Below are 21713 nucleotides of genomic sequence, written 5' to 3'. Positions count from 1 at the left end.
GTCTGAAAAAGTAGTACTTATTCCAACTGAAACAAAATTGATTCTCATTAAAATGCAAATGTTAAATATTTTAAATCAATGAATTTACAATTTATTCGAAAAAACCATATTTAAGTTAGCATGCGATATCAACCTTCTTTTGTTGAACAGTGAGGGAGAGCAGCGCCTGTGATTGAGCCGACTCATGATGGGGGATGAAGGCTACGAAGAAGCATCATAGTATAGTATATTTTCCTAAGTACGAATCATTTCATACTTAATAGTGATAAAATTACTATAACTATTTTCTCATAGGATTAAATTTAACATGAGTTGATCACCCTTTCGGATTTTGGACTTTGAGAATGGATTTCAAAGGTCTTAGGTCACCATCATGCCTAATCGCGATCACCCTTTTCTTCCTTTTCTTGCTCACATTTATAACTTCAGGCTTATCATTGATTCTAACCATCTTTCTTGCAGCTTTTGGTTTACCTCCACCTCTGTTCTCATCTGTTACTTTATTCCCTCGATAATACCGCCACTCACCTGCAGCGGCACCAAGCAATAAAGAAGCTTCATCTTCAATATCAATCGAAACCACACTCTTGAAATCTTCAGTTCCATCGATTGAATCGAAATCTCGAGAACCCATCTTATGTTGGTTGATAAACGACCAATTTGTCTTTCGGGTATGATGGAGTGCCATAGGTGGTGGGCCTAATGTAACAGGTTTCACAACTTGTGCAGCTAAGGTTCTCATGATGAAGTTGAACAACTTGTGGCAGATGCCATGAGATTGAAGACGCTGCTTGTTTCGATCCATTTTCATGGTCAGTTGAGAAGGGTTTGATTTACAGAGAAGGTAGGTAGGTATACTCTATGTAAATGCATGGTATACCCTACAAAAAGTGGAGTACAAGTGAAAGCAAACGTAAAAATATTCTTCTTGGACAAAAACAACACTACACCAGTGCTCTTTTTTTTTTTTGTTTTCTCAAGAAATATTACTGAAATTTAAACAAAGATGATGCGCAGTTTACTCTACCACAAAATGCAGAATTTTGGAACTGCTGAAATGCATCCGAAGAAGTGAGGACTGACATTATTACTGAAGCTAGTTCTGAAACTATGAACACATTCAACTTACAAAATTGTGTGTAGGAGCAAAAAATCCTTGCAACGTATATCACAGAACAGCAGTCAAACTCGTAGAATCTATTTAGGAACAATTCGTCCACAGAGGCGCCAATATGCGCCTGGGTGAAACAGAGACTTCTCAAAGACCCACAAATCACGAACAAGTACCTAATCAAACATTGTAATCAGCATTCAGTAGTCAGCATTTGAATGACAGACTTCGTACGGATACTAATTAATAGTAAATTCACAATTTGAAAATTATTCTTCATAGTGGAAAACCCAAAAAAAAGCATGAAATGATGAAAAAAAATATTATACAAAGACCACTGGAAGTTGCTCTGGTAAAGTTCGAAGTTTTGATAAAAAAAAAAAAAAGAAAAAAACTCTTTCTTGATAGTTGAGTTTCTTTTGATGACAAAAAGTTCTGTGTAACATGAAATGATATTCAACCAGGCACAAGATAGCATCAGATAACAACCAAAGGAACAGCTATATTTCTTTAAACACATAATAACAGAAGAGCTCTGACTCCTACACAGCCAACCCAATGTTTTTTCGAGAAACAAAGAATAAAGGTGCCATGAGCGTATGTCGTCAATTTAGGAATATAAACTTGGGCAGCTTGCAACACAATTATGACCCCTCTGATAACATATATGTTTCACACCAGGAATCTACCTGACTACCCTACATTCATATCATAAGAAATCTATTGGAACCCCACGATCAGAGTGGGTAATTCTGAAAATAGATTACGTAGAGTCTATTTTGCACCTAGTTTGGCTTTGGTTCAATTTAGATATATTCGAATTTCAGGCTTACTTGGGATCTGAGCACATCATTTTAGACAAGGATTAGTTCATGTTTGATTAGTAAACAAAGGATCAAGCTAATTCCAAGATATGGATCATTATGTTTGTTTGTTTGAATCTGATCAAGTCCACACTCTTTAAATTGGTTTTATTATGGGTTGAGTCATATATCAGTAAATCAAGAAATAAGTTTGGTTGATTTACGTTATTACACTCCCTAGATAATAGGAACAACTTTTCATTACATAATTTTTGTTAAAAATAATTGATCTTATTTAAATTAGTGCAACTTCATTGGACTCATATTTAAAGTTAACAGATTCTTGATTGACTGAACTTCCATTATTCAACAATGTAACAAAAAAATTGGCCGTTAAAAATAAAATTAGTTGCTCATAATGTTATCATCATGAGTTTGTAAATGGGTAACGATAATATATGTGTTACCCACCGATTAATTTGCACCACTTCTTGCTAAATTATTTGCAAAGAGATAGAAATTCGAAAATTAGAAGTTTAAGTACTTACTAAGAGTAGAAAGAAAAACTAAGTTGTGAAAAAAAAGCCCATGTCAATAATCTACACTTTTAAAATGTAATCAAATTCAATCTCTTTTGGTTAATCACTTCAGTCAGGAACCTATTAGGATTCCAGTGTAAGCCAAATTAAAATGGTTTTCTCTAAATTTGTCTTATTTTCTAGTGTCAAGTTGGGAAGCCACTTTAGGATTAGTTCAGATCTTGTTCAAGCAATTTAGTTCACATACTTGGGTCTTAATTTGTGTCTGTCCGCAAGGATCAAATGTTATCACAAGAACCAATTATGAGATCTTACAGATATTTCTATGTGAATGGTGAACATTGTCCGTCCCAAGCCTGCGTCAAGGAGTGTTGCAGTGGGCTAGTGACAACCAGCATAAAATATTGTCACATCTTGTCATGAGCCAAATTCAAATCAACTCAGAGGTGTCTCCTACTCAGCAGTATTGCATTTTCCAACCCCGAGTGTGGTGATAAGAAAGCAAGGGTCTCAAGGTCTTGCTCACAAGTGGTGCGCCAAATTGTCCAAATGTGGTGTCATATGAGCATTGGCTTAACACCTCCCTCCTGGGTGTAGTGTTACGTTTTCAGAGATTGCTAGGTCATCAATTCGAAAGTGGTGTGCCACATCTCCCAATGTGGTGTCAAATGAGCAAAGATTATTAGGTTTCAAGTACAAGAACCAAATAAAAGAATCGCATTAAGTTAAGATATGAATCTTGAAATATCGTAAGTATTTAAAGTTGATAGATGTTATAGAAAAACGTAATAATAGCATTCTTTGCATGCAAAAGACAAAGTAGCTTAGTGAAAAGACAATGACATTCCAAAGGAAGGAGAAAATACGCAGATTGTGGTATTCAAGACAAGATAAGAAGAGATACAAATTCGGTATTGTGCTAATAAGTTTGTAGCTAATGTTGTGATAGAGATGTGATGAATAAATGAGAGAATTATGAGAGTGAAACTTGTGTATGGAAGAGAAATATTGAATGGCATTAGTGTATATGCATCTTTAGTGGGAGCATAGGAAGCACTCAAAAAAGAGCCACCAGAGACATTTTAATGGAACCAGAAAATCGATTTTATAAGATTAGTAAACAAAAAGAGGTGGAGAAAGTCCCAAAGAAAATGGAACAAACGAAAAGCGTGGATCATGACAATGTTCCTATTGCGGCTTGTAAATGTTATTGAATTGGTTAACTAACCTCTTTAATAAGACATGGAGAAAAATACGCATTGTAGTACAAATGTACAAAAAGCAAAAGAAACGGCCAAGATTGATTCAAGTTCTAGCTACCGAGTGATTAAGATTATGAGCCACACCATGAAGTAATGGGGAAGGTGATTTAACAGCACCCGAAAAGATGAACAAGCATTTTTTATAACTAATTTGGTTTTATGCTTGGACGGTTTAAAATGGAAGCTTTATCATATGATATGACAACAAATGGAGCATTAGAGGGTAAGAAAAAGCATTTGCACAAGATTTTCATTCATTTGGAGAAGGCATATGATAAAGTAAAGTACTTTGGTGGATTATGAAAAAGGCGTACATCCCATTTAAGACATGCACCATTAGGAATTGTAAAATTTTGTGTCCAAGATATCCAAGAGAAAATACAAATCAACATTAGGACATGTAAAATTAAGTACAGTCCAAGATATGTATGAGAAAACACAAACCAACATGAAAATTCTACCAATCACAATTGATTTACTTCAAGGTTTTTCATTGCGCGCTTAAAAGTTTGTAGCGGTACTTGATGAGTTAATAAGACCTATTTTGTGAGAAGTTTCATGATACAAGTTGTTCACTGATGACATTGTGTTAGTTCACAAAACTAGGTATCAATGCTAGGTTAGAGTTGTGGAGGCAAACATCAAAATAAAAACAGTTTTAAACTCGATTAAAGAAACCAAGGTATGTCATTAATATTAAAAGGAAATTCCTATTGGAGTGTCATTATACAATCATTACAATATCGGTCAGAATGTTGAGCTTTCAAAAGAGATCATTGGAGAAAGATTGAGTGGCACAAATATTTATGTTAAGACCTTAAATTGAAGTCTAAAATATTGACAATAAAAAGAGAAATTATCACGTTGGTTTGCTCATGTACAAAGAATGAAAAAAAAAAGACTAATTAGAGACAAGTGGAAGGTTAAAACTTTTATCAGCCTAAAAGAAAAAGAGATAAGCTCAATGCCATTTCAAATGATATCTGATGCTTTTCGTCAATATTTGGTGCTACAATAACCGTATAACTTCCGTTACCACATCAAGGTGTCCGATACTGTGATAGTGACCGTTACCTAATTTTGTGAATGGAGGTGAAGAGTGTATATGATCACTAACATTGCTTTTCCAAAATTACTTTTATAGATAGGCTAAATAAAGTATACTATATGTTAGCGATGCTCTCTCTCATGAGATTTATTATTGATCATGTAGTCAACCTCATATTATTGTGATTAAGGGTTTGGCATTGTTATTATTAAAGTTAAAGTCTCATTCAAGAGATGTTTAAAGCAACTTGCATAAGAATACTTCCTCTAGTCAAAAATTCAAACAGCTAATGGTTCTTAACAAGCACAAAACATACCTCTTTATTTTTATCTCCAGCAACTACAGCACCTTTAGAATTATAAGCCTCAAACTTCTGCAAGAAAATTATCACCTTCAATTTCTATCTCAACATATAAACAAATAAAATTATTAATCACATTAAGAAATCATTAAAAGTTATCTCATGAACGAAAAAGGATAGGACTTACATCTTGGATGGACAAATAAAATTTTATTTAACTAATTTCCTTGGACTATAAGCCTATGGTTCACACAATCACACTCATATTTCACTCACCAAAACATCTATCTCCTACTCCAATGCGACATCTAATCAGGTACTTTCTATTTTCTTTTTACGTAATTTAGCTTTCGTAAATCTCCTAATTTTTTTTCGTCGGAAAATTTAATTGTCAAATACTATGCTTGGTTATGGCCTATTCCCAATAGGGAATCTACTTCATACCAAAAGTCATCAACGCTGTAAGTTCTATCCTATAAGCTTAACGTTCATCTCCACCATATGCCTAACATATTTAAGCTCTTTTACAGGAAGTTCTTCTCAACAATTTAGCTAGTTTTTTCAATAGTGTATGACATGAGGCAAACCTATCCTTTACTAATTCCAACCACATTTTTTCCAGGTTATATCCCTTACTTTTATCCACGGGGATACAATGCAACATCTTCCAATATCAAATTCAAATTATGAAGCACAAAAGTAAAGAGACCTCAAGGTATAAAGAAAAGTTAGCAAATATTACTTTCTCTAGATCAAATTAATTGCTACCCTTTTAGTTTTGACGCTATCCAATGTACTGTTTTGATCCTTACTATTTTTGGTAGCACATAATTAAAATTAAAAATTATAAAAAGTTGATATTATGAAAATATGCATCGAGACAAATCTAACAAAATTCCACTTCACTATGTTCTTTCTAATACATGAAGAATAGAAAGTAAAATAATATTGATTGATGAATAGTATTAACTATGCAAGTGTAGCAATTGATTTGACTTGAACCAAATTTAGTATTTACTATGTACTTATGTTGTTCATGCTACAAATAGTTAAAATTTATAGCATAATTCCTGTTGTCCAGAAAGCTAACAAAAATTCCCAAAAGCATGAACATGCTAGTTGTTAAGGTGTACTTGGAACTAGAATAGTTGTACACAACTCTTTCGCAAAAAGAGTAGACTATAAAGGACAAGTGCTTGTTTTTACATTCTTAAGAAGCAACATCAATTGAACATTGGGCAAGTCAGGTGATCAATTCTAAAGTTCTAATATCAGAATACTATCTTGCTAAGCCTCATCATTTGTTAGACGTTGACCTAGAGAGCTCTAAATCATAAGACTTACAGATGAGATGTCCAACAGATTCTCAGATCAAATGCTTAACAAGATATATATATATATATATATATATATATATATATATATATATATATATGTATATATATATATATATACAGCTTCACTTTTATACAATTATGGAATTGATACTGAAGCTCAAAATACTGCAGATTGCATCTTTCAATACTAGCAATGAGTATGAAATGCTCCCTTCCAGAGGACATTTTAAGAAACTCGATGAAGGATAAGAAACATCCAAAGTATGAGACTATGAGTTCGAAGAACAATAAAATCAAGCAACTTGAAAAAAGGAAAGGTGCATCATTTAACCAGTTAATACTAGAGTTTTATCAAATTGAAGAATACCTGTTTGGTTAAAAACTCAAGGGTGAGCTGTATGAAAACTTTGTTAAGGTCGTTGCGGTCAACACCAATCTGGAATTAAAATAGCACGAAATAAAATCACTTCGAAAACAGATGCAAATTTACTTGCTCAACCAAAACAATGAGAATGAATTCCAATCAGGTACTATATCAAAAATAGATATCATAAGATTTCTCAACAGCATATGAATATTGTTCTCAAGACAAAATCATATTCATAGCCACATAGATAGGCAAGCCCCAGGCAGCCTCAACAACCTCCTTCCCCACAGCACAACTGAGGCAATAAAAGGATTCAAAATTTATGGCCTCTATGAGGATAGACTTTCTACTAGTGAAGTAATTCATAGAAACCTCTAGCAGATTGTGAAGTGGATACAGCGAAAATGATCAACCTAGGCTGTGGATACAGCGAAAATTCCGATAACGACGCTCAAGTTTCCCTCCTAAGGCAATGACCAGGTCAAACGTACGCAACCACTCCTTTATTGCATAGAGCATTAGGAGAACCAAAATGCTAAGGGTCAAAGCATATAAAAAAAGACTAGGCTGTGGATAGAAAAAATCATAGACTCTAAACTTCAACCAAAAGTCCTAAAAAAGTCTCATACATGACTTCCCGCAGCACCTCCTTGGTAAGACATAGTTAAAACGATAGCCAAGATAATTTCCTCAAACTATTCCATTGCTCATTACTAAGATGGTTTTTTGGATTTTCCATCAGGCATCGGTTGTAATCCGTTGATATGACAGCTGATTATCCAAAGGGTAGTATTTAGGTACCCTCTGAATGACAAAAGGGGGTTCTTTTTTAAAAAAAATAATATTATCTTTCAAGTTTCAACAAGAGAAAATGAAATCTTTCCAAAGCTAGGTGCCAGATCAGATATGATCTTGGATGTCTAGGGTATTCGAAAAAATTGAATGCTCATTTTAGAAGCAAGAGAAACTACAATCAACATCAGGATGAAAGCACAACAAGAAATGAGCAAAGCATAAGTTTTGTTTCACTTTAACTGGCTTCCAAGTTCATAAATCACAACTGGTAATTAAAAAAGTTACAAAAAAGAGTGCACAAGTATTTGAACTTGCCAATCTAGCTCGCATAGTCCGGATTTTAACAGCCGGCTCAATAACTTCCCAGTAAACCGAGCTCCACATACCTTCTCTTTGCTTTATATCATTTTTCAGGGCCTGTATGCAATCAACATTGTCAAAATTTTCAACGAGGATAAAAGAAGATATCACAGAAAATCTATCGCAAGAATTCACTCGAAGCTTACTGAGAACATGTTCTCCGTAACCAATTTCCTCAATGGTGTTTTATCACCATGTGCAACAAATGTATTTATCTGTAAAAGAAGAAATCCAGAAGATCAACTCAAAAATTCTGATTTAAAAAGACACTTATATATAACAAGTACACTCACAAGAGTTGTTTGACAAAAAATGGAAAATAGTCAGATGTGTTGGAAGTTTTCCCTTTCAACGACTTATTTCTGATTAACACTAATGTGGTAATCCCACATCATTAAAATAATTTTTTCTTTAATAGACAATATTGACCCCCACTAATTAGCTTCACTAAGCATCAGAATAAGAACTAAAATAACCGAGACAAAATCAAGAAAAGATACAGATCCTATGCATAAGCGCTTACCAGCCATTTTATGTATTCTTGAGCTTATCATGGCTTCACAAATCACAACGAAATGGCTAATCTGAGTAGGTTATAATAAAATATAAACAATTAAAGAAAAGCCAGTTGCTTACTCTCCTCTCATCGATGTTACAGTTCTTTTTCCCACTTAGCATCCTTTTTATAAATTTGTTTGGAAGGGTAAATGGGTTCACCTAAATTGTGGCCTCCTAATTCCCTTTGTTCCCACCTCCGAAAGTTTTTTGGATCAACGTACACATTTAAGACTTGAGGGTCTCCTTCAGAGCTATGCCAAAAACCAACTCCACCAGACTATGAGATGCTATCTCCACCACCTCACTATTGTCAATTCCCACCTCAGGTTTTATATAAGCCAATGCACAAATACATGATGACTAAGTCACTAACTTATAGATTTCTCAACTTACAGAATTGATATGTCCCTAGACTTCAATGAATATTACAAAAAAAAGCCGATTCAAGGCCAACATGACTAAAAACATAAATGGCTAAATCACATGGGCAATCTTGTAATCACCTCAACTGCAACTACTGAATCAACTCTGCATAAGATGCACAAACATGAAACATTAAAGGATTTGTGATCATGATCGCAACCCTAATTCAAAAACCTTGGCTTCTACGACTTAGACCTAAACAATCTCATCAATTTCCCATTACTCAAGGAAACCCACAATGACACAGCTCAACCCTGCCAATGATTAATCACATGCCCACTGTCTCTCAGTCTTGCAACCACACGTCCTCAGCCCCCATACTCATAACTCAAAACCAAGTAGACCTGAGAGCAAAATGCACCACCATGTCAACCACCCCATAAGAGCAAGTGGTGTTTTCAAGAAAGAGGGAGATGAGAAGTAGAGAGAACAAGAGACAAGGAGCTCATTGTTGTCTATAATTGCAAGATCAACCCTTCTGATAGATCAATTTGACCACCTAAACCCTTTAGGGCTGGATTCAAATAACTGACTTAATTTGTAAGCTTTGGGGTTTAATTTGAATATGCAATGAATTTGTTAACACATATGGTTTCCATGGATTTAGATGACGATGGTGCAGAAGTGAGAGTCACATGCGGTATCAACGATGGTGACAGAGGAGGAAAATATGAAAGGTGCTCTTTCATGTAAAGAAAGAAATATATGGGTGAATGAAGGGGGGAGGGGGAGGCAAGAGAGAGGAGATAAAGGGTAGTGCTATGCCATTTACTAATACTAAGCAGCCCAAGCCCAACTTGCTTACATATCAGAGGAGAGGCAAAAGGAAGGATGCTAGTGCTGAGGTGTCACTAGGAGGGAATATTTCTGTTATTGAACTTAATGAGCCATAACAGAATTAGGCAGTGGGTAAGGGGAATGAAACGGTTTTGCTATGTATGAGCTGGCAGTAGTTTAATCTATTATACAAAATGTGGTGCTCGAATGCTGTAATCATGCAAGTAATTAATACAAAAGCTTAAGTCTGGTTGGAGTAAGCTGGATACTCGAAATTCAGCATTTCCTTTAATCCTTGTTTTTCATTGTTCTTGTTAGTTTTTCTCATTCTTCTCTGAGATTCATACCAGGTAGCTTTATGAAGCAGGGGCTTGAGTGTTTGGATAAATGTTTCTCTCGTCAAGCTAACTATATGTAGATATAGTGGCAAACATTGATTTTATTTTATCGTTTCCTATGCTAAAAGTCTTTAAATGAAAAAGACAAGCTGCTTTATATATTGAATATTTTTTCCTAAAATTTAAAATGCAAAGGTTGAAAATAAGTCAATAGCGTTTCTGGACACCAAGTCACCAAATACCAGGCAGTTCCAGAGCATTATCGTCTTTCCATTTTGAAAAAGTGAGAACTTGGAAGCAGTCATAACAACCTTAGAATATTCTAGCATATAAACATCCAAGAGCTGGCCAAGATAATGGAAAATGCACGTCTAAAAAAGAAACATGTTGAAACATACCTCTTTAAATAATTCAAAAGCCTCTTTATAGAATCCTTGTTTAGAATACCCAAATTTTTTTCTCAATTTGGCAATAGCATAGGCGTTTTTGAGCTGCAAACAAAAGGCATATTACTATGACAAATAAAGATAAATACATGAAGGATGTAATCTCATCAGAATTTAGTACAAACTGGGAGGACTCTGACTCATTGAGCAACACTAGTTAGACTTAGAACATAGATTCCATTTTTTCACCAGAAAACTTCATATTTAAACTTGAATTATTGGTCCAGACTTCTACTTATCAACCTAAACTATTTTTAAAAGGCAAAATAAAATTAATACCCCGTAGAAATTGTTGGCCCTTAACTTGATGAGACTTTTTTCTTAAGGTGAGAAAACAAGGCTACAACCCTAACCCGAATCCTACACAAGAAACATAACAAAATTCTGTAAGGAATCATTGAGGCTTCTTCACCAGAAAAGGCCCGATATTAATAAGTTGAGAGAGAACTCTTCCGTCCAGTTATTTCGTCACTCTTTCAAAACAAATTGTCAGATTAATGACCCACGTGTTGACAGGAGATTCTGCAAGCCTGTCATTCACAACTCATTAAACAAAAACAGGCAAACTTTCTCCCAAAAGAGCACTTTCCAGTTTCCTAACCTCTAACTTATGTTTGGAATTCGACATTCTGAACAAAGTAGGCATTGTTGAGACAGTAATCTACACATTAATGATCATAAATACACTGCAGTTTAGATGGAAAATACAGATCTTTCTCCAAATCTCAATGTTTATTTTGATGACTTAAGAGGGATCAACCCAAAAGCAATTAACAATCCAGTTATTTTGGATTATAAGATATCTATTTTCCTTTGCCATAAGCTCTAAGAGATTGTGACTGGAGTGTTAGCCAGACAGTTTCAAATCACTGAGTACCATTGCAACAGGGTTTGTTGTTCGAAGTTGTACTTATGAACATAGTGCCAAATTACGGTTTCGGTGACATTCGGATAACTTTCGCTGATTTTGCGAGTAATGCAAATGATTTCACGGTCAATGCGGCCATATTTCTGTTGTGGTATACCCAAAAAACTGTACGATGCAGACAATGCAGTGATGCAACCTTGTTTTTGCATTAAGTTGTAGATGAACGATTGATTTGTGAGGATGTTATTGTTGACTAAATAAAAGACATAACACTTTAGAATAAAACTTCCTACCAAGTACTCTTATCCGATAAAGTGGTTATAATTTTGCATTACCGAAAAAGTCTTTCAAAGTGTGATTGGCATACAATTATCAATATTTTCTAGGTTGATTGCCTCTATCCAACATAATTAATCATCACTGTTGTTTATGACTGATCATTTGTGCAAAAAACGTCATGGACAGAATTAAAGTGCTTCAGATGGAAAAAATAGACCATTAACTATGCAGGAGTGATTCCTCTGTATATAACGAAGCAACATCCATTCTCGATTAAGCCAAAAATTTATAGTTCTTTGAGTTCATATTATAATGGACTATACTAAATTGGCACATTAAATCATTTGCGCTTATTATTTACGTGAAGTTGTTTATGATGATCGCAATCAAGGCTAAATCGGAAATTAGCTGTTAGTTATTACAAGGGTAAGATAGCGTAAATTCAACTCCCGTAACCGACCTTAGACAGGAGCCACTTGGCATTGAGAAAATGACAAGTCAAAAAGCATTGGTAGAGTATTAACAGCAGCTAGAGCCTATAAAGACCACGATATGTCAAAGAACATACTACGCTGAGTAAATATTAGAATGGATCGGGTAAGACAGTATTGATTGAATGGAAGACCAATGAGCATAGTAACAGTCTGTTAGACTTCACTAATATAAGTAATTCAACAAGGTCTTAATTTTTTAAGCAAAAAAGAGCTCTTTGCAAAGTGATATGCTAATCACGAGAAACTTCACCTCTATGATCACGTCTTCCTTTGTTCTTTTCCATCCACTTCTTGTAAACCATCTAAAGCACAAAAACAGAAAATTACTACTATAAGAATTTGAACAAAGCAGAAAAAAGAAAATTGTTTTGTTCAATGCAGCAAATAGAAGGATAAAAAGACGTATGAGACAGAACATGACAAAACGGCTTCAAGGAAACTATATACGAAAAAAAAAAAACAATTGACACATGACCATGCAGCAATACCAAAAGCTTTAAACCCAATCACATTGGAAGGTACCATGAACCCAGCATCTTTCTTATTTGGTCATCCAAAAAGATCCTTTCCACCATCCACTTCTATCTTGTGCTATATGCTCCTACAAACCCATTTGTTTTCGGTGGTTTTTTAAACTCCCTCCACGCAAGTCATCTTCGACCTCCCTCAACTAATTTAAAATACCATTCTAACTCTTAACTTTCTGCACTAGTGCATATGGAGGGAAAACAAGAATCATCATTATTCCCTCAAAGAAAGCCCTAATGTAACCTACTTGTGCAACATATGAATGCAAAATTTGGATAAATGTCAAATGATTCGTGATTCGGTTTGATTCGTTGTACGGATTCGGATTCGCAATTCGCTAGGTGACATATTTTGTTCGTTCGCTTAGGTTGTTTGGTTTGATTTTTAGGTATTGTTTAATTTAATTGTAATAAATATAAGTAGTCATGACAATAATTTAATTTAATTGTATTTTATTATAAATAAAATAATGTGATTGTAAAAAGAAATAATGTGACATTAAATAATAGAAAAAGAAAAGTTAAAATGAGTCTAGCTCACTAATCAAATAACATTGAAGGAAAGAAATTAAATAAAAAAAAAAGTGCTTAAAAGTGGGCCTAACCCACTGATCAAATGAAGGGCTTTTAATTCCTGCATTCCCAAAGACTCAAAAGTCAGTCTAAAATAAAAGGGCAAGAACAAACAAAAACGTAAACCCTAGACATAGCGGCTGGAGTGAACATCAAGAAAAATCAAAGCCTTCATAGCCTGTAAGTTTTTTTCTCAATGCGTCTTTGTTTTCAGTCCTTTTCTGTTCATCTCTTCAATTTCTTCAGTTCCTTTTTTTCTTTTCTTGGTGTTGAATTTCAAAGCTTGAGAAAGCTTCAATCTTTGCAAACGAGAACATTTCCGTCGACGATTTGAATCGGGCATCAAGGCGATTCAATAGGCGAACAAACCCCGATTCGGGCCGATCGAACCAGATCGTGATTCGTGGGTAAAACCACCGAATCATGTGACACTGGCGAATATTATTTCTTCATATTGTGAAAAGTCAATGGAAAAAACATTACACTAGAAGAGTCTCAACAAAATATTACACACCTTCGCCAAAATGAGATATGTTCTCGAGGCGCATATGGTTCATAGATAAACCCCGGGCTAACCATAGCAACTTGCATCGCCCCCTAAATTAAAATGATGCAAGCACAGTCAGATTTCTTTCAATAGCTTCTTACTCAAACGAAGCAGTTGAACACGAAGCGCAGAAGAGGAATTCAGTCAATAACAAAAGATTGAATATAATCAAAAAAAGATTTGTTCCAACTTTAACAGAAAAGAATACATGGCGAATAACAGCTTTATCCTTCATCGCAAACAACTAAATAGACATTAATGTTTGCATGCGGCATTCAGGAAACAAATGACAAAGAGATTAACTGCCCAAGAAATTTTTCTTTTAAGAATGTTGTCTATCTCAAGAAGAAGGGCAAGTAAAAATAGCATACATCCATACACAGAATAAGATACAAGAAAACTGCAGCAATTCAATAAACCAATCAATCAATTAACACAGGAATCTCCAATTCCTCTAGTACAATATACAAATTACAATTTTGCCCCAGCTAATTCAAGGGGTGAATGATGATACATTAAGGGAACATAAGAGACAATGCATGATTAGGAATTCAGGAACATGTAGCAGAGCTGATTTGATACAGGTTCCTCCAGTACCATACTAACATTTGATGCAACTTAAAACAAGGGAGTACAGAAATTTTTTCAGTGATCAATACCAACATTCAATTTGATATTCTTAACCAAGGCAATACAGGAAAGCGTATTAAGTGCCAGAAAAAAAAACTGCTACCTCAAAAGAATCAGGATAAACTTAGCAAGGAAAGTTACCATTTGTCGCGCTTGAGGAGGAGCTTTTGCATGTGTTGTTACTGACCTAGCTTCATATGAAAATGCTGACAACTTAGCAGCCTGAAACCAAGGATGAAAGAAAAATCCAAGACATCGGAAAAGTTATGACCTTGTAAGAAAAATTCAGCAAACAATCGAAATAATACCGTGAAGTATGAATTTCTACCATTGTGCAGCGAAGCACTCTAGCACTTCCACAAGTCAGCGGATAATTATGACTCTTGTATAAATAAGAATATGTCCTAGAGAAGTTAAATTGAGGACCTACAAAGAAAACTTCACGTAAGAAATAAGAATATTTCTCCTGGCCAAAAATACCAATTACCATAAGTAGAGCATATTAATATCATTAGGCATAATAAATGTCCCGCTACCAGGCAAGTGTTATGCTTAAGATAAGTACACAGAAAAGCCATATTCGAGTCAAAGTGAAAAGCCAGAAGTTAATTTATCATCCACATATATTCCTACTATCCATTGTCATAAAACCCTACAAATCTTAAATAGTCATGTCATTCTTCAATCCTACTATCCAGATCCTTAGCCTATCTCCTCCTCTTCTAAACTAATCAAAGTTGCAAGCATCCAATTAACTACCTTTTTCGATCTTCCTTAAACATGATCAAATCCAAATAACTACGTAAATGACTTTCTCTCATTTTTTCTTCAATATCTATGATTCCAAGGACCTATCTTATGTCTTTATTTCGAATTCTATCTTTAAGTGTATATCCACTCAACCATTTTAACTACACATCTCAGCTACTCCCATCTTCCTACAACAATATCTTCCAAAAAAAACATTTTAATGGCATAATTGTAGTGTTTTGGTATAATGACAATTCCATTGATTTTTTCCTTTAACCTTAGTTTCACATCTTGGTTGCATAATATTTCGGTCAAAGGTCTCCATTAGAGCATCTACGCTACATCTTGATCATGTTCTTGTGAAAATTTGAGTCAAGTTACTTGAACACTTATTTAGAAAAAGCCCTTTCTTATCTAACTTTAAACATACTTCTTATCCCTACTATATGTCCATTTGGGATTGGACGCTTGTTAAGTGCACTAATTCAATCCTAAATATCTCTTAATTGTGCGTGATTAAAAATTATAAAAAGTAGACATTGATGAAATTTACATCAAGATGAATCAAACAAGATACTACTTAAACTATGTTTTAATGTTTAGATTAAGAATAAAATACAAACTAACAGTGATTGATAAATAATGTCAAATCTTGAATGGGATATTTTTTGGGAATACGAGGTAGTATCTGCTATGATCTTCCGCACCAAAAAAATTTCCATATACTACATTAGTACGTCTTACTTTAACTTAGTTTAAACCCTTTTTAAACAGATACTTGCTTCCACATCTCTAGCTTAGCATTAAACGCATATCTAATTTCTTCCATTAATACAATGTCATGCATCATAAAACTTCTTCCACGATGGGTCTTGTTCTCTTATATAGGGAAGGCGCAAACATAAAAGAGTTCAAATTAAAACCTTAATGTAAATCAATCGTGATTGTAAAACCTTAAGTCGCTACTTCACATATTCTAATACGGTTTGTACTTCCTTATACATATTTTGCACTATAGTAACATACTTACGAGGCATACATTTGTTTGCCATTATCCACCAAAGCACTTCTCGGTAATGGTTTTTTTGTCATGCATGATCCCTTATTTTAAGATTATCGTTAATAGGATTATCGTTAAGACAAGTACACCATTGCTTTCTGTAGCTTAATTTTCTTAAAGCTTTACAACCTCTAAATTTTTATTTGATTCATAAGTTCTTTCTTATATTCTACCCTTCCATCATGAGGTCTCCTTTCCCTATAAACATCCATTTAATAAGTCGTCAAAGTAGTCCTCTAATTTTACATTACTCTTTTCATCTTCGATAAAATATAATTGTTGTGTAATTTGACACATTTCATCAACTTGTATACTTGTTATACATTTTAAGTTTTTGCCTCATTATTACTTGTTTTTTCTTGGTTTTGACTTTCTTGTCATCTGTTAAAGTTCTTCTCACAAATACAATTTTCTAAGCTAGATAAGAATTTCTTTCTTTCTCTTTATCATTACACTCTTTACTTCCTCATTCCACCATGTTGTGTTATTTTCCACTACCACAACACCTTTTGATTCTCCTAGTATTTTTGTGCAATTAAAAAATTTCTTTTTTATATCTTAGTTGAATCCTTGTCCTCCCAACGTGTCCCCTCAACTTAAACGAATTTACCAATGGGATTCTTTTACATCCGATTCTTTTAAGTTCCATCGTTTACAATTATTGCTAATCCTTGAATTTTATTCATGCACAAGCTTGATTGTATACGAACATCGAAGATTATTTTATTGGATAGCTACACATTTACTTTATGGCTAATATGACCTTAAAGTTTATGAAGTTTTCCATCATTTCTAAGTCAAAGAATTAATTGAATTGGCTTGCAGTTGCAGCATTTCTATAAGTCACCAAAGGGTTTTCACATTTCCCCTATGACGCTTTTTAAACCATGTATTAAGTACTAGCAAATCATATACTTGTGTAAAATTCAAAATAGACTTTCCTTCCTTTCTCATTCTTATTCGACACCTCATACTTTCAAAATCACCGTGTCTACCCAATATGACCATTTAAATATTGTTAGTATACAAATTTTGATGTTGGGATACTTTGCATCAACCATATGTCGAGTGATTACTCTACTTCCACTCACAATGCATATTTACAAATGACATTTGGTATTTCCCATCCATACACAAGTTTCACCCTTATAATTTTTTTTCTTTGTTCTACACATCTATAACATATTATTGACAATCAGTCATTCATCATTACACCAACTTCATTTTTCTTCTTATTGTGAATACTAATATTTTTCTTTATCTTACAAACACTTACCTCTTCTCTACCAACTTCTTTCATAGATGCAAAAAAATATTCGTTTTACTTTTTTTTATTACATATTCCAACTCTACATATTTCCCCAAAAATGTTCCAACAATACAAAATGTCTACCTTAGAGACAATTTTTTTCTTTGGTCTAATAAGAATAAAAAATAATATCCTTTGCTTACTTAAGACCAAATTTGGGAAAAATGTGGCATAATCAAGTGATGTGGTGCGTTACTCATAGACGACAAACTAACAACCTATAAATCTTTGCATACTTTTTTTAAAATTATGGAATATGTGATAACAATAATTCTTTACAAGCAAGAAGTAACAAAATTGATCATCCAAGTGGTAAGAGTCGAGCCCTTGTCACAAGGGAGGAAACGAGAGTCTTCTAACACTAGACCAATTCATGATTCCATCTTTGCATACTTATCACTAAACCTAGTAGTGAAACTTCATTAGAGCAGAAAATTGGTGCCACCCTACAAACATTTTCCTAATATAATTCTCCACTATCCTATGTTTGCTACTCCTTTGTCCCACTCAAATTGCCCCATTTTCCATTTTAGTTTGTCCCAATGAAATTTACCCCATTTCTAATTTGATTATGATCCGCTACTTTTACACTCTATATTCTCTCTTTTTATTTGTAAACACCTCACTGCTTTAACCCATTTTACCCAACCCCTTAGACTTTGTGTCAAAAGCAAATATGTCAAATTAGCTTAAATGGAGGAGAACTTAGCTGATTGACACAAATGAAAATAGATTTATTTTAAAAAAAATTGTTGAGGGTCCTACATAAATGAAAGTCTCTTAACGACAGTAGGATGTTGTATTTTATTGAAGTATAATATTAAGTTCGCCCTTAAGCCGCCAAAATCTAATCTCATAAACGAGAATGTTGACCCATAAGTGTAGAGCATCACCGAATATGAGAAACCTACACGTATATTTAAATTTGACTCATGACATAAGATGTGACAATATTTTATAGAGAAATTATCAATGGTACCCCTGTGTTATTGCACTTTATCTTTGGTACCCCTGTGTTTTTAGTAAATGGTACCTCCAAAATATCTTGCTAATTACAAACGTGACACTTTTTAAGTTTTTCCCGTTAAGTGGCCGTTAATTTTTGAATTTGACCTAACCATGGTTAGTTTCTTATTGCTTTCTTCTTCTTTCCTTTTCCCTCTCCTCTTCCTTCTCTCCTTTCATGGATGCTTCTTCAAGATACTCATCATTTTGCGGTAAGGTGTATTCCAACACTACCAAAAGACCACCTGAAACATGGGTTTTTCATTGGAGATTACCTGGTGGTAATTTTCTTACTAGCAATTTGGTTTGCCAGAGCTATGAAGCGGTAATTTTTTCCAGATCATGAAGCTGAAGAAGTAAGTTGCTTTAAATTAGGTTAATTTTTGTTATTGATTGATTAATAAATTAGCATTGATTAGGGTTCTAAACTAGTTTAGTTGATTGACTTTGCCCAAATTTTGATTTTAGTGTTTGATTAATACTAGGTGTTATTTTTATTAGTTTTGATTTTTGTTTATTTTTTGTCTTACGCTAAAAATTAATGGGTTTGTATGTAGTTGTGTGTTTTGATAAAGTCGAAATTGAAAGGGCCGGACATTCTTGAAAGGCTGGAGAATGCTCAGCTTTCATTTGAACAAAGCTTTACTAGTATGTTTTAGCCTATATCTAAAGGCTGCTCTTAGTGTTTTAGCTTTGTGATACCTAATTCTGTTTGTTATTCCGCAATTCGCTAAATATTTTGTTGAATTAGCCCAAATTTGCCATGTTTTAATTCACAGTTCGTAGGGCATAAGTGAGAATTTAGTTACTCTGGTTTTGTTAGAATTTAGATTATGCATCTTTTATTGTATATGATATGATGTGTTCAGTTGTTTTGAAATAATGGGTCTGTATGATGAGTTTGTAAAATGGATGATTTGTTCTGGTTGCAGAAGAGGGTAGTTCTTGGGACATGGTGAATGATAATGAATTGTCGAAAGGTGGGAAGCTTGAGGATGATCTCCAAATGAGAAAATTACCGCTCATGTAATCTCCAACTGGGCTCTCCAACGAAAAACCCATATTCCAGGTGGTCTTTTGATTGTACCGGAATACACCTTACCGTAAAATTATGAGAACCTTGAAGAAGCAACCATGGAAGGAAAGAAGGAAGAGGAGAGGGAAAAGGGAAAAAGAAGAAAGCAATAAGAAACTAACCATGGTTGGGTCAAATTCAAAAATTAACGGCCACTTAACGGAAAAAACTTAAAAAGTGTCACGTTTGTAATTAGCAAGATGTGTTGGGGGTACCATTGGAATTATGAAAAACATAGGGATACCAAAGATAAAGTGCAATAACACAGGGGTATAGTGATAATTTCCCTATATGTCATTAACCTGCCATAACACCAAAAGCTTCAATTGCACTGCAATCCAAACAGCATGAAAATGCAATCAGAATTTTCAATTTGCAATACAAATGACCACATTAAAGCCCTTTCAAGTTTCAATTCTGGCAACAACATTGTTGCATTCCATAAAAGGGTTCCTTCTCAATAAACATGCTAACTATTAATCTGTCACTTTATAAGATTAACCAACCTAACCTCACCATAAAAACGTAATAAAAATCATCAAATGACAAAGAAAAACAATAAGAAAAATATAATCAAAAAAAAAAAAAAAACTCAATAATTGAAAAATGGCAGCAAAATTAAGCATCTTAAATTAAAAAGCGGAGAAAATTAAGAAGTGCACCGTGAGTAACAACATTAGAGTAACTTTTTGAGCTTCCCAGACTGCAAAATATTGAGTTCAAGATCTGAATTAATCCTTACAAACAAAAAAAACAAGAGAAAAAGAAAATCTAAAAGGAAATAAAAGAAGTAAATAAATAATGATCAGAAGGGATGAGAAATACTAACGTAAAAGAATGTTGTTGAAGATGGACAAATCTTAATACGTTTCTAATAGGATTGGATCGTAGAAGCGCCATATTGATCAAACCAGGATTTTACGATGAATGCTGGTAACGAAGGTGAGTAAAGAGTGAGAGTTTGAGGTTTTACTTTTTGCCCAAGAGGGTTTTAGAGTTTTAGTGACTACTTGGATGATATAAATAGTTCTCGCTCTTATTTACTAAACGTGTTCATTTGACTTTTCACCGATCTTTATATGGTTAAATGAGATTATATGTTAAAGAAAAAAGTGTAGTGTTTTTAAAATTTTAATAGTGGTAAAATGGGGTTAGTAAATGTAAAGGTGTAAAAAGTTTAAATTTAATAAGGATAAATTGGTAAAGTTAACATACTCAAAATTGAAATGAGATATTTAAGATGACTTGACTAAATAAAGTAATGAGACACTTAGACTGAATAAAAAGAAAGTAATATTACTCGAAATAAAAATATTGTAAAGTAAAGGAGAATTAAATTAGAAATATTGACAAAGTTATTATTGCAAAGTAAAAGGCAACTAAAATAAAAATGTTAGACAAATATATATAAAAAGGAGGTATTATTTAACTAGAGATGATTTTTTTTATAAGGGAGTGTTTTGCTAGACTCAAGAGAAAATTAGGGTTTCACATTGGATTTTTGTGTAAGTAATTTTTTAGTTATAGAAATAATTGGAAAAGAAGTTTAATGAGAATTGAATCCAGTTTTTTCCTATGAAATATGGTATTTATTGTCATTGAGACAAGACTCTACTCTATTAGGAATTAGGATATACCATTTAAAGGGATTAGCATTATTTATTTTGGCAAGTAATAATTTAATAGTTGAGATTTTTTTGATGAAATAATTTTTTAAAAGAAGTTATAAATTTTTTATTATAATGTCAAAACTTTAAGTAATAAAGAAACAATAATTAATAGGAGTCCAATACAAATTAAAAGAGTTGTTTGTTTGTGTTAAAAAAATTGAAAATTTGGGGATGACTTTGTTCATACATAGCTAAGGAAAAGACCAAGGAAATTGGATTAGGGTTAGCAAAAGTGAGTTGAAATAATGTGTGTGTCAAGTAATGAATTACGTCTCTACAAAGAAAGAGTGAAAACAATACAAGGTAAAAGCTATCATAGACAAATGGCTTTCATAACACACAAGTAATGTGCCGAGTTAAATCAATCTATTCACAAGATCTAAAATATTTGAACTTTTTTTAAACGGTAAAATATTTAAACTAAATAGGCATTAATTATGAAGAGACTAAGGAAAAATTCA

The 21713-nt window shown here is 33.5% G+C and overlaps 1 protein-coding gene across 1 annotated transcript; it reads right to left on the bottom strand.

Moving 5' to 3' along the window:
- Window positions 1–27: 27 nt before the first annotated feature.
- On the bottom strand, window positions 28–20579 carry LOC130818938 (uncharacterized). Its single transcript, XM_057685217.1, has 12 exons — window positions 20412–20579; window positions 20245–20285; window positions 14712–14809; window positions 14525–14605; window positions 13721–13803; window positions 12357–12408; window positions 10418–10510; window positions 8070–8138; window positions 7879–7980; window positions 6769–6837; window positions 5080–5136; window positions 28–1287 (listed from the first exon to the last, which is right to left on the bottom strand). Exons 1-12 carry the CDS (start codon window positions 20480–20482, stop codon window positions 1198–1200), a joined length of 906 nt encoding a protein of 301 aa, XP_057541200.1. The 5' UTR covers window positions 20483–20579; the 3' UTR covers window positions 28–1197.
- Window positions 20580–21713: the final 1134 nt, after the last annotated feature.

The sequence above is a fragment of the Amaranthus tricolor genome, chromosome 7 (assembly GCF_026212465.1).
Source record: "Amaranthus tricolor cultivar Red isolate AtriRed21 chromosome 7, ASM2621246v1, whole genome shotgun sequence".
In the NCBI taxonomy this organism is placed as follows: Eukaryota; Viridiplantae; Streptophyta; class Magnoliopsida; order Caryophyllales; family Amaranthaceae; genus Amaranthus; species Amaranthus tricolor.
This window is presented reverse-complemented; position numbering and strand designations above follow the sequence as displayed.

Coding starts and splice junctions, on each gene's coding strand:
- LOC130818938 (XM_057685217.1), bottom strand. CDS start 20,482: ATGGCGCTTCTACGATCCAATCCTATTAGAAACGTATTAAGATTTGTC. Junction 7,981..8,069: donor TTACGGAGAACATGTTCTCA/GTAAGCTTCGAG, acceptor GATTGCATACAG/GCCCTGAAAAATGATATAAA. Junction 5,137..6,768: donor TTGAGTTTTTAACCAAACAG/GTATTCTTCAAT, acceptor ATTTTCTTGCAG/AAGTTTGAGGCTTATAATTC.